The sequence below is a fragment of the Seriola dumerili genome, unplaced genomic scaffold (genome assembly GCF_002260705.1).
Source record: "Seriola dumerili isolate Sdu_G_001 unplaced genomic scaffold, Sdu_1.0 BDQW01000276.1, whole genome shotgun sequence".
In the NCBI taxonomy this organism is placed as follows: domain Eukaryota; kingdom Metazoa; phylum Chordata; class Actinopteri; order Carangiformes; family Carangidae; genus Seriola; species Seriola dumerili.
In genome coordinates this window covers 1,097,361-1,111,418 of record NW_019174531.1, presented here as the reverse complement: position 1 = coordinate 1,111,418, position 14,058 = coordinate 1,097,361, and the positions used below count along the sequence as shown (strand labels likewise).

Genomic DNA, 14,058 nt, shown 5'->3' with positions numbered 1-14,058 from the left:
ATTAGACCTCATTACGCCTCCCGTCACAATCCCCTCCAGGCAGAAAGCAATAAAAACAACTTAGTAAGGAATTAAGAATCAGGATGGATGCTTTCCAGTGGCGAGGATAAGCCTGGCTCTGAGGCAGTACAGTCAGTGCCCCGGCTTGGCCGGCTCGCGCTTCGATGGCTTCTACTCGTGAGCCGTGTGTGGGGACGCATCTGGGCCAAAGCCAGAGTCCAGTCCAGTCTGACATGGTAAAGTGCCTTCATCCACACTGCTTCAGAGCTAAACTCACGGGCTGACAGTGGGCTTCTGTACAGATTAAACCCAAGAGAGAGAACGCACAGACGTGTCACACAAAGATGTGAACAGAAAGAGGGAGATTTTGTGTCAGGGTTTGACTGGAATGGGCTGTAAGGACTTGTTGCCACTTGCACGTCCGTCCAAAGCTTCACCCTGGCTTCCTCTTACTCCCTGCTTTTGCCTAAATTAAGATTTTTCACTCCTGCAAATGACAAAGACGCAGGTGGTCAGTAAAAACATTAATTGAGGTGAAACAACAGGTGATTTCACAGTCTACTTTTTTAAAGTTTACTTTTTTTCAGTCTGTGGTCTCTCAACTCAAACCTAATGAAAACTGTTCACGTGCATTTGGCACATTTCCCAGGGAGGTTCATATCAGCCTGATTCAGCTGTCCAACTTTTATTGTGTGTTTGTATCTTTACATCTTTTTATCAACATGGCTCCTAATGCTGCACCACACTGCTTCATTAATGTGAAGCCTAAAACAAAACCAGGCAAACCGAAACACTGCTGATTTAGGGAGTTCCAGAGTGTCATTTCTCGGTGTTCATATAATAATCCAGGATAACTGGATCTGTTTGACGCTTTAATTTAGATTCAAAAACATCCATAGTACAAGAAAGTGTAACTAGGACAAAAATAGATTCCTCTATATCTAAAATTTAGCATCGCTTCTGAAGTATGACTCCTATTTTGGCAACACGTCTGATTTCTCTTGGGCTTCAAAATGAAAAGAGTTTATTTATTGGATGAGTAGTCAAGAAGAGCAGATGGACAAGCATTTGTCAGAGCCTCCACTATGCCCGTTTTCTTTTTTTTTTTTTTTTTTTTTAAACATCCGTCATTGGCAGAAGGGGAAAGATAGTAAAGTTCAGGTTAGCAGCCGTAGTAAAGTGGAGTTAATCATCAAAGGACCAGCAGCTGATGTAGCATCAGACTGTGATCAGTTACAAATCATTTTTTCTTCTACATCACAAAGAACAAGTGAGAAACGAGGGGGGGGGGGGTTGAGTCAGATGTCTGTGTATCTATGGAAACGGGCTAAATGAATAACATTTGATAGTTAAAAGTGAAAGTTCAAATTCTGAGACAGAGGATTGAGGTGCCTCAGAAACTTTCATCATCTCTACCGCAGACTTTTACCTTAGCTATGTGTCACAGCTTAGAACATGGCTCACATAGTTTTGAGGAGCCTGCTACGTCCCACCTGCTGAAAGGAAGAGGAATAGGGCACAGCCACATTCAGAAATCACCTTATGTAATCACAGCTTGATTCTCTGCCTGTCTGAGCAGGACTGTGGACTGATAGAGGGATGATAGAGGAGTAGATAAGCAGGGAGGTGAATGAGACACATGGATAAGATGTCTACGTAAAACACTGCATCTTGTCTCTGCTAAAGGCACATACCTTCATGCTGTGTGTGTGTGTGTGTGTGTGTGCGCGTGTGCGCGTGCGTGTGTGCAGGTAAAGGTATCAGACTCTGTGAAGGAGGTGGAGCTTGAGGGATTGACTCCGGACACCGAGTACACGGTGACGGTTTACGCCATGTACGGAGAGGAGGCCAGCGACCCCATGACCAGCCAGCAGACCACACGTGAGTCCCGCACACACAGAGCACCGAAGTCATCGGTCAAATTAATTCATCCATCAGCAGAAAATCATTCACTCATCGTCTAAAATGAATAATTACGCCCCTCAAGCGACGCTCAAATGTGCCCTCCGATTGCAAACATCTCCAAAGGTGGATCCACACAGCAGAGCTCTCGCCTTCAGTCCAGTTGTCTTTTACCTGTTGACACCAATCTTGGAATCCAACGCAGATCTTGGGCTGAGACATGTGAACATACTTCATACTCAGTCTGTTAAACACGACATTGCGTTTTACAATTTATTGTAGGTAATAAGAGGTCAAATCACCATAACTATGTGACAGTAAAATGGTTATATATCACTGATGTCATCGAGGTAAATGAAATACAAATGACGACACAGTAAGTGCAAAGAACCTGAAATATGAGTGCGTCGAGCAGTTTTCATAATACGAGGCTTCAAGTGATTCTCTCGAGGGTTCATTCGTCACAAATATTTCTTGTGTAATCTGCTTGTATAAACAGCATCTGAATGATAAACAGTCAACATCTGTAAGAAGAGATAAGAATTTGATTTCTAAGACTTTACTTGCGTTGAATGGAAATGAACAACTAATACTGTTTACAACCAACGCAACATCTCTTGGTGTGTCCAGGCAAAACGAGTATCCGTACTTCACATAAAAAAAAAAATTATTGGCAAGACCGATGAGGATTCACGTCCAGGAGTTGACTACTGGGTGTTAAATCTTAATACAGTAGTAGTAGTAGTGTCGTGAGGACTGATGTAGATGCCCCCCCCCCCCACTCTCCAAAAGTGTTGTCACACAACTTTAACCTAATCCTAACCCTAAACTTAAACCCTCGGCCGAACTCTCAAAAAGCACTTTAAGAAACTGAGGATTCAAAATGTTGTTCTTTCCAAAATTGTCTTCACTGTCACTTCAAGTCAAAATTGGTTCCCACAGAGACAGAAGCACAAGAGCTCACACACACACACACACACACTCACACTCACTCACACAATAAATAAGAATATCACCGTGAAACTGAAATTTATTAACTGTTGATGGAATTCAATTTCATTAAACTCCAGACAGATTTTATGACCCTCTGAACTCAGACTCCTGCTGTTCCATCTCTCTGCATATATTTCATTTACAACAGGACGCTCAGATGTGCTCAGCAGCTGTCTGACGCACCATTAGCAGGAAAGCACGCATCTCCCAAAACACAGGGCTGTTTGTGAGAGCATTTTACAGTGAGGTTTAAGCAGTTTCTAAAGATCTGGAGTGTCATCAGACTCCAGGAACAAGCAGGGAAGAGGAGCAAGCTTTTTTTTTTTTTTTACTACAGCAGCTAATTTCTCTGATTGGCTCTCACTCTCTGCTTCAAGTTGTTCTAATCAGTGAAATCAGCTGCTGCAGTTAAGTAAAGTGTTTGCTCATAGTTACGTAGCTTTTCCAACACAGCTGTAGCGCGTTCACATCCCGTCGCGTTTTCTGCCATGACAAAACTGGCAACCAGCCGTGCCAAAATCCCTGCGTGGCGCCGGCTTCCAGCTTCCCCTCGTAGAGCTATTTTCTGCGCCTCACTTTCATTCTTAAAGAGTTTTGAAGCCTTGACGAAAGAGCTTCCCCCCTCCGCCTCCTCCCAGATCTCCAACATGCTCACTAATTAACATTTTAAGAAGTCTGCTTTAAGGTCTGTGGCCTGCGGGTTTAAGTCAGGGCGCGTTTATGTCTTTATGATGCGTGTAAGTCTTTGAATGCAGGTCAGATAAGGACGGTGGGGGGGGTGAAAGAGGTGAATGAGGTCTTTCTCAAATTACTTTTCATGGTAAAATAACTTTCACTCATTCATGCAGGCAGGGTTTCATGCCTTCATCTTCCCATCCAGCCATTATTTGGGCATGCACCCACTATGTTTATCCGGTGTTCATTTCTCCTTATGTGTATTTAATTAATTTATTAAGTGCAAGAAATCATTCACATGAACTCCTCTGACAGTCAAGTGATCTGTTGTTGTTTCTGTTGATTAGTTTAGTTGATTAGGTGTACCTGGGGTGAAGACGGCTGCGCAATGTTTTCTTCATTTTATTTGTTTTGTGCAGATGTTCCCTAAAAAACATTTGATCAGCATTACAACATTAATCAAAAAGTCTATCTTACCTCATATTTGTGGTTTCCTGCCGTGCACTGTTCATCAGCTGGTGGTCACAACTTTCTCCTGTTTCTTGTTTGCCGCTTCACATGATTCATCCGTGCATGTGCGAGCTTAATGTGCTTTTCACTCAAGAGCCTCTTGTTTCTCATTTCATCCAGTTATGTAACTGCTGTTTCTTTCATTAAGACATTTAAAAATCTCTCCATGAGATAAAAACTGTGATTTTGAACCTTATGGGCGAAAAGCTGCCAGTTGTGACATTTACCGCAGAGTCCTGCCGATCTGCAGCGTGACTTCTACGTGAATGAGTCATGTAATGTAGTGGATATTTTTTATATAGACAGATAAATTTGGAAACTTTGGGCACTTACCTATCTCTAAACTTTTTAATTTCCCATCCTCCTCATTCCTATGCTGACCCTGGCACGACCTCCAGTTAAAGTAGACACGGCCTCTCCTTCCCTTCCTCTCTGCCTCTCTCCCTCTCTGCTGCTTTGTCTTTACGCTGACCCCCAGTATAATTGAGGTGAAGCGATGGCGGTAGAATCAGGAATTTTTTTTTTCTTTAAAAAAAAAAGAAAAAAAAAAAGAAAACAGATCAGTAATTCTAAGCAGAAAAGTTTCCGGGCCTCTGAGAGTAAATGAGATTCCTTGGCCAAATAAAAAAGGTGAGGTGAAAGGCTCTTTTAGACCTTTGCAGTACCTGCGGGAGAGACAGAGAGAAAAAAATAAGAGAGAGAGGAAGTTAAGGCAGAGCCTCAGGGAAGGTGAGTGATGTAATGAGGTTTTGTCCACTTTATAATTAAAATAGTGGAGTCCAGTAACCCTGGTTCAAAAACCCATGAGCGTGCGTGAGTGTGAAATAACTTTCAAAATCATAATTCAACTAACCTCTGACCCCTGATAACAGCAGCTCTGTTGCAGCCAGTGTTTCTGTTCTTATTGTGACTAGGCTGTGTGTTTGCACGCTTGTTTCTACTGCTGATGTCAGTACATTAATCAGAACATTACATAGTGAGGTATAAACTAAATACTCATTTCTGAGGCTGCACAGTTTCTTATGGTGTTTGATCATAATCAGAATCAGAATGTTTACTTTCTGTTTATTTGCTCATGTGCTGCTGTGAGTGAGTGAGTGAGTGAGTGAGTGAGTGAGTGAGTGAGTGAGTGAGTGAGTGAGTGAGTGAGTGACTTTGTTTTCATTTTCTGACCCCTTGAGCAACTTTTTTTTTTTTTTATCAAAGAAGCACCTGCCTGCCAAATCTAGCTATTCTTTGGAACAACATAAGCTCCTTTCCGTAGGAGACAGTCTCCAGTAGGCAAACCATCTCTCTGTGTTCTGTTCAGTGAGCAGCAGAGAGGCGGAGCAGCAGTTTGTTCCCCGAACAGAGGCTGGGCGCTGTGTGAGAGGCAAAATAAAAAAGAGATTCTGACGTTTCTGACATTCTTTCTGAGTGATCATTTTATAAGTAAACACAGCTGAAATCATAGCTCAGTGTTTGTCTTTATGTGTTGGGTGGTTTTGTTATTGTGGTTATACAACCAGGATTTCAGCAGCAGCAGAGCAGTAACTTGGAAGTGACTGCTGGTTAACATGTGCTCTTAATCAGCTGTGTTTCAGTCACTGTTTCATATTTGTTCCGTTGTTTGACAACAGAAACAGAAAAAGATGTAAATGAAAACAGCTTTATTGTGAATTCAGCTGTATTGAAATACTGTATATGTGAGCAGAGAGAGGAGGAGAGAAGCAAACAGGTAAACAATGACATCATGAATAAACTAATTAGCATATTACATCTGACTTTCCCAGCAGTTTTTACGTCCTTAGTTTTGCACGTTGACCAAACACTGACTTTGTGTTCTTCATCAAAACAGATTAAAACTATGAAATCACATCTAGAAACGTACTAAGCGTGCTAACGTTTGCTTTCTGCCCCACGCCTTCCCACCTCAGTGCCACTGACCGCGGCAAAGAACCTGCGTTTCTCAGACGTGGACCACAGCTCCGCCCGCCTCACATGGGACTCCGCCTCCAGGAAGGTCAAAGGATACCGCGTCATGTACGTCAAGACCAACGGAGTCCAAACCAATGAGGTGAGAGAATCCCGCAGGCTTCAGCCACTGGGAGCAGAGGTTACAGAACTTAGCTGACATAATAGGGTGTGGATTCGTTCTCATTACTTTGATCGCTGCTCAGAAACAGCTCCAGCTTTTCTGTCTGGCATCTGGTCAGCTGAGGCTGACAACATCTGGCCAGAGGTGATTTTAAAGAGCTGATGCTGTCGACATTTGAGAATGGCTCATAAGAATAGTTTGACATTGTGTTGTTTGCTTCCAGTCCAGTGCGATCAAACGGACCTGCTTTTAGTAAAGTTGTGGTGTAGGCCGGTCTGCCACAGTCTACAGACGTCATGACCCATACATATCCAATAAAAAAGAAAGAGACTCCTGCTGAGCAGCTGAAAACCACTATGATTGGTACTGAAAAAAAGAAAAAGCAGCGCCCTCTTAAATTCCACAGTTGTTCAGCTGGTGTGTGCACAGCCCTGTGTGTTTTTGTTTTGCCAATAAACACCAGTGTAGGTGCCACCAGTCTTTTTGAACTGATGTGCCGGCACACTGAGCTGTGAAGCTGCTCTGGGGATTATGAGCAAACAAATGTATGTTAAATTGTCTTTTAAGCACCTCTGTCACTGTAAACTGGAAATGATGATAACAGATCTGTCACTCTGTGGGTTACATTTCTTTAAAGTCTGACTCTAATCCGTCTCCCTGGGTTGAAAATACTCCATGACTAAACGTCTGGTTTGCACTTGGTCCACAGTTTCACAACACAACACTGGCAGCTCCTGAGCTCAAAATACAATTTTAGGGCTTTCCAAGTTTTTGTGCATTTATGAAAATTCACACAGGATGAATTTTTTGTGCTTGTGATTTGCCCCCAAATCTTAACATGGTCCAGGCTGCTAACTGTGGTGTAAAGAACAGAGCGAATTACTGAGGGAAAAGTCAAAAAGCTGGAATACATGTGACCGTTGTGTGGTCCTTTGTTTACAGGTGGATGTTGGCCGTGTGACCACCTGGTTGCTAAGAAACCTGACCTCCCTGACAGAGTACACAGTTGGTGTTTTTGCCATCTATGATGAAGGACAAGCTGAGGCTGTGACTGACAGCTTCACTACAAGTAGGAACTAATCAACATAAGTAGTAAACAGGCGTAATGTAAAATTCATAGAGGTTAATTAAATATCTATCAGGTATAGCAGGATACTACATAAGTTCTGCAGTCTGTTGTTACCATAACCACAAGTGTGTATTTGTGTGTGCAGAGACTGTCCCAGACCCGCTGGATCTGAGGAGCAGTGACATCTCTACAGACAGCTTCAGGGTGTCATGGCAACACCCGGCCTCTGATGTGGTGCTGTACCGACTCACCTGGACACCCACTGATGGAGGAGACAGCGAGGAGGTGCGTGTTCATGTGTTTCCATATGTATCTTCACAGAGTGGAAGGAGGAGAGTCTCTAAAAGTTTAAAGATTGATAAGAAATATAATGAAACACATAAAGCAGAATATGTTTGTTCAGTTTATTGTACTAGAATTAGCTGAGGAAAACCAGCTCTTCCCTCACTGTTAACAACATTAAACAAACTATAAAGAATAACATCATCAGGTTATGTCAGTATTGTGAGACCCAGCTATCCATCTGTTAATTACCTTTCAGTTACACCTGTCCAGGTTGCAATGGCTCCAGGCTACACTCAGCTAATAAACTCCTTGTGTCTCACTTGTATTAGCTGTCTCTTTCTTTCATGGCCAGTCGAGAGGCTTGAAGTGTAGGTTTTCTGCTAAATCGAGAGCTTCTCATTCAGAAGCAGCTTTCTGTACAATGTCTCTTTTTGATCCTGAGGTACTTGAACTCCTTCACTCTGACAATGATTTGAAGTGAGCAGTTCAGTGTTTTCCAGCACCGTCGCCTCAGACTTAGTATCATTTGATTTAGTTAATGATGATTTCCTTTTTCTTTTTTCTGGCATATCTTTCATTACATGAAAGAATTAAGATGTTTATCATTGTTTTTGCTTCCTCTTTTTATCCTATGTCTAAATGTGACAACAATAACCGAAACCAGTGAAGGTCCCTCACAAATATGGCAACACAAACGTGTATTATTGTTTGTTGTCTCTGTCTTTTGTCTTTCTTACTTATATTTCATCTCAGATCTGATAAACTAGAATCAAATGATTCAATTAAGATATAAAATGAAGGAGAGGTGAAGATGGGGAGATAAAAGTCAACTCTCTCTCCAGTCTGCCTCTGTTTCACTAATGAGTCTCTCTCTGGGAGATAATCTCAGAGATGTTAATCCTAACAACAAGACACCCGTTATCAGTCTCTTCACCTGTTGGCCTTTCATTTATTTGCCAGGTTTTGTCTGTATTTTGATCTTTCTGTCTGCTGAGATCGTCTTCATGCAGCGATGTAACGATGAAAATAAAGACGTATTTTCCTGAAAATATGTTAATGTAAAACTAAAATCATATATTTCTTGCTGTGATGTAGAAAATGGTTCAGTTATCATGTTGGTTTTACACCATCTGTATGCATCTGATGTTTCTACGTCTCTGACTTTTCATTAGTCTGTAGCAGCTGAACATCTGTCCATCACAACACACTTTTTCCCCTTTTGTTTCAGGCGATGGTGAATGGGGATGTTAACAGCTACCTGATAAAAGGACTCAGCCCCAACACAGAGTACGAAGTCCTCCTGGCTGCCACCTATGGAAATGAGGTGGAGAGCGATGAGGTCATCCTCATAGAGTCCACCGGTAAATGAGATGTTCTTCACATTTAATCGGGTTTTCTGTTTTTATCAGAGAAAGGCATCATTTTTCCAGACTGAAATTGTCTCATCAAGCAGGTCATTTAAATATTTTTCATTTAATTTTCAGTTGAAAGAACAACCACTGTTGCTACGACAACCACCACCACAGCAGGTAAATATTTCATTGCAGCTGTTGTGGTTAAAATATGTTCATTTCTCCTCCCCTCCTTCCTCTCCACCTTCCTTCACCTCTTCCTCCACTTTGACCTTGACCACCTTCCTTCATCTATCAGTTCATCCTGACACTGCTTCCTACTGTCCCTTTCAATGATGCTCCATCTGAACTATGTCTGTGTTCTCCGGTATCTGGAATCCACACTTAGTCCAGTGTGGTTCATTAAAAAAAAAAAAAAGGTGTAATTTGTGGAAGTGCATTTAGCGCAGTCCAAATCAGTGTCATCCTTCATGGATAATAGCAACGATCTTACAGGCAAAATTGCAAGTCCTCATTGTTTTGTGACACGTGTGCTGACCTGTCATTTCTGCAGTCAGTCTCAGCCATTAGAGCTGTTTTAAATGTGGGCAGGACGTTACGACAAAAAGTAACTGAACAAATTGTTAATATATGAAAAGAAAGAAAACAGGTGGGACCGAGATTTTGTTAAATATATTTATCAAAATGGGTAAATTCAAAATAGAGGCCTGGTTCTTTATTCAGCCGTGGTAAATAATTGTTCCGTTCAATTAATAAGGTACACCCAGCTAAAGCTAATCTAGTCTAATACAACAGTCCTGCAATAAAGTCTCGTGCATGAAGGATATAATGTTCAGTTTTTGATGAAACTGTGTTGCATTAATGACATTAGGTGCATTAATCTTAACTAGGTGTTCCTAATAAACTGTTCTGGTTACACAGTATCGGATCAATAAATTGATTATTCATAATCAACAGAAGACAGAATAAGTATAAGTTTAATGAAGTGCAAGAACAATCAAATAGATTATATAATTGACATTATCTAACAGTGTAAAACTGTTTTTATAAATGATTAAAGCATCTTTTAAACCTTGTATAACTTCTACATTTTGCAAAGGAAGAATCGGGGTTCAAGAAAATATCACGTAGCAAATATCTGATCGACAAGTTCGCTGCAGTTGTTTGTAATTTTTTCGGCACATATTCAGGTGAAAGATGCATCATCCGTCATGAAGGTTGTCGGAGATATTTTCAAAGGGAAAGTTTTCATATTGAAAAGACACAAATTTGAAAACCTGAGCAAATTAAATGCCAAAGTGATGACAAGAGAATGATTTCTTGTTTATTCTGATATGAGTTGAATTACGTGTTACTGTGACAGTTTTGTGCTTCAGTGAGTTGATGTTTGACCTGCGGTATAATTTCGACTCTCTCTCTTATCCTCCAGCTCCTCGTTACGGGGTGAGGAACATGAGGATTGATGAGGAAACCACCTTCAGTATGCGGGTGTCCTGGCAGGCTGTCGACTTCAGAAACGTCCGACATTATCGACTGAACTACATCAGCGCCAGGGGAGACCGAGCAGAGGAGACGGTAAGACGGAGACAGAGAGTGTGTGTGAGTCACATTTATATCTTCAGTCTGAGCGACATTTGGATTAAAAGTGGCACCGACATTAGTGGCATTCAAGATTTATTAAGCTTTATATCTTTTCTTCATCCTTTTTGCTCCGGTGTTTAAGCTTAGAGGAATCAATGATGTGGATTGTGTACATCTTTATTTGATTTTCTTATACAGTACAATTCATTTCAGGCCATCAGACCAATGGTTTTATAACTTTTATTGAATAGGCAGCTTGATGATAATTCTGTGTCGGGGATGCGTGTGAACACAGCTGATCAGGGACATGCTCATTAGGGTTTTATACCTCCACACCGGCGATACACAGGGCTGGAGGCATTATGTCGCCTTGATGGAATTTGGCACCAATTTTACTTGGACTCAAGGATGAACTGATTAGGTTCTGGTGGTCAAAGGTCAAGATCACTGTGACCTCACAGATTTGACAAATCATTAATGAACTTGATCATTATTAAATGCCATTCAAGCCGCCCACCTATATATGCAAATGGTTGAAGTTGCCTCCCAGAACCTATATGTAAATGTTACTATTTTCTATTTTTGACTATGAAATCCTCCATTTGAGGCTTTAAACGAGGCTTTGAAAAGTTTTGTAGCCTGTTTCTCTTCTCGAGGGGCAGCAGCGTGGATTCACAGCAGTTTCAGTTTTCATGTTTGGAACATGAACTGAATATATGGAAGACAAGTAGACGAAGGAGTGCTTCGAGAGCTTCCCATAGATGTTTACACGCTTTTTTGTCTTGGTCTCTGGATCACAATTTTAATCCATTGTTCCTGCTTTGGAATCCATTTGAACCCACAGTGAATGTTTGATACTTAATGGGGAGATAAGGATTTAATAGAGGTGATTGTGTCGTAACTGTAGCCAATGGAAAGTCTGGAGTAGACTGTTACTGGACAGTAAAAGACTTGTAGAGGTAGATGAGGTGTTTGGGGAGTGAACAAAGGGAGGTAGATGTTGATTTGAAAAAAAGCCAAACCTTCGAAGTGTCAGTCTTCAACAGAGGGAGGGAGATTATTGATGAAGATGATGGCAGGCTTTCAGATTTAAAGTTCCCCATGGAGAGAGAGAGAGAGAGGGAGGGAGAGAAAGACTAAGTTGTTGAAGTTGATGGCAGGCCTTCAGAGTCGAGTCGAAAGGAAGAGAGAGAGGGAGAGGAGGATAATGATGATGAGAACAGGGGCAGAGATCTTCAAAGAGTTAGTTTCACGAGAGAGAGAGACGGAGAAACAGAGAGAGGGAGAGAGAGAGAGAGAGAAAGACCGAATGGTAGTTCTTCTCACTAATGAGCCACAGCAGACAGACAGAGGGAGAGAGACGTAAAGAGACAGAGACTTTTACTGAAAACAAACACTGATGCAAAAACATGCAGTTTCTGTATGCTTGACATTTACTTTGGCTGTGTTTGTGTGCATACATTTCTGTGTGTGAACATGCCTGACTGGTAAACATTAACATACTAAATAGATATAGGACGACGTGACGTGTCTGAAGTGCCTAAATGAAAGTTGCGTTCCTCAGTTCACTGTTATGCTGAACTTGTAAAGTGAACCCATTCTGTTACCTTTTATCAGGGTTGTTAATGATGTCAATTATATCAGCAGCTTATATAACAGGGACCTATAAAACCCCAGCCTTATCTCCATCAAAAACCTGTTATCTCTATTGTGATTTTGTAACTTTAAAAAAAATAAAAAATAAAAAATACAAGATGGCTGCAATTACTTTACATGATAAGTTCCTGCTCTGACTCTAAACTGGTTCTGAAACTGTCTTGAAACTCTTAAATTTGTGGCAGTAAATAAAAATACACACACTATCTATATCTATATCTATTTATACTGTATACACATCTTCGTTTGGATATTTTTCTCTGCTCATGCTCTGATGCTAAATTTGTTGACGATTCTTTAATTTCCTTCTTGTAGTAATCAATACCTCTGTGGCGTCAGTAAAGTAAATATATGACTTAAAGATACATCCTTTTTGTGTCTGTTTTTTGTGACACAGCTCCATAGTGGGGTGTGTATCATTTGTCACGTTAACAAGTGTCAAATATCTCCAAATCTCCCATATTTTAGGCAGTTCGAGTCGACAGGCGCGTTGTTGTGTGCGTGCGTGCGTGTGTGTGTGTGCGTGCGTGCGTGCGTGTGCGTGTGCGTGTTCGTGGTGTCACCACAGTGGAAGCCGCCGTGTCTCTGCGGCCGACTCTGGCCACCGGTCCCACGTCAGCCTTTTTCATCCTGACAATAAAGAGCTGCCAGCTGCTCCACCGACGGCTTGTTAAATGAGATCTCTTATCAAAGTGCGAACAGCTGTGAGCTCTGTTTGGCAATCCGGTCAGGTTATGAATCACCAAGTGCTGCACTCAATTGCGACCATTTAGATGTCTATCAGCTGGGGAAAAAAAAAAAAAAAAAAAAACTGGCAGGCTTCCTCTTCTGCTTCATTCAAAGCAAGTTTCACTCTGTAGTTTTTGGCTGCCACAGGAAGGACAGCAGCCATTAAAACAAAATAAAAAAAAAAAAAGAAAGAAGGAAAATAACTAATTTACATGCGATTGATTTGTGGATGGCAGTTATCCCACTTCATCTTCACTGATGGAATCTGGTCTTAAACGGCTAATAACCTGTACAGAATTATGGATGGCGACTTGGCTCTGTAGTTGTAACCGAATCATAAAAAATTTAATTAAATTGCAGATCCAATGCAGCAGTTACATGCAAAGTGCTTTTCAAACATGATTAAAAACCACTCGGCTTCATAAAAACACACAGGAAAAAGGTGCCTGACATAATAAATCAAATCTTCAACAAGACGCCACAACCACCCTCTGATTCTGTTGGCTTCTTTGTGACCTTTTGACCTCTAGAGCAAAGAACAGTAACAGTATACATATCCCCCATGAATCATAAAGTCCTTGACAATGACAAACGTGTTACATCATCACGAGCTGTGTCTGTACTCACTTTTTAAACCCAGTAATTGGATATGATGCAAAAAAATTCCCCAGTGTCTTGTTAAATCCATACTAGTCTGTGATGGGCAGATACACAGGTGGACTGACGTGGGACAAATCATCTGCTCTTGCCTGCTTTCAGTGAGGGGAGAACAATTTGAATTTGTCGGTCTAATTTAAGCGAAAATGTAACTACTGCGGTTGCTTGAAGTTCTCCAAAGCCTAAAAACTTTTCCATTGGAGTGTTTTGTGTTTTTATACGTTTGTGACTGCCTCTCTCTTCCTCTGATGGAGCAGTCTGGGGGACTGAGAATTGTTATTGTCACAATACTTTGTGATGTGTTCTCGCTTCACTGCTTTTATCCCCGAAAACTTCCTGATTTGTGACGACCAGCTGTTCCACATAGTTTTGTTGAACTCTCGACTCAAATTTACCTGAAAAACTCAAAAGAGTGTTTCCATTTAAATTCCCATCACTGCCACACAACACTGGTGCTGCTGAAGGTGACCAGATTTCTGAAAGGAAAACTGACGGATATTTCCAGCCCGTCATTAAGATATCCAATGAAATGAAAATGGGGAAAGTTCCAGTTTCATATATTTTGACCATGG

The 14,058-nt window shown here is 41.3% G+C and overlaps 1 protein-coding gene across 1 annotated transcript in view; it reads left to right on the top strand.

Moving 5' to 3' along the window:
- The window catches only part of LOC111230650 (collagen alpha-1(XIV) chain-like), a 170,546-nt gene that overhangs the window by 19,204 nt on the left and 137,284 nt on the right, over positions 1-14,058 (top strand). The window contains exons 9-15 of the mRNA XM_022757440.1: positions 1,752-1,881; positions 5,997-6,136; positions 7,100-7,226; positions 7,372-7,511; positions 8,740-8,872; positions 8,996-9,040; positions 10,293-10,438. Of these exons, the coding sequence (XP_022613161.1) occupies positions 1,752-1,881; positions 5,997-6,136; positions 7,100-7,226; positions 7,372-7,511; positions 8,740-8,872; positions 8,996-9,040; positions 10,293-10,438 (861 nt within the window). The remainder of the gene's footprint in view (positions 1-1,751; positions 1,882-5,996; positions 6,137-7,099; positions 7,227-7,371; positions 7,512-8,739; positions 8,873-8,995; positions 9,041-10,292; positions 10,439-14,058) is intronic.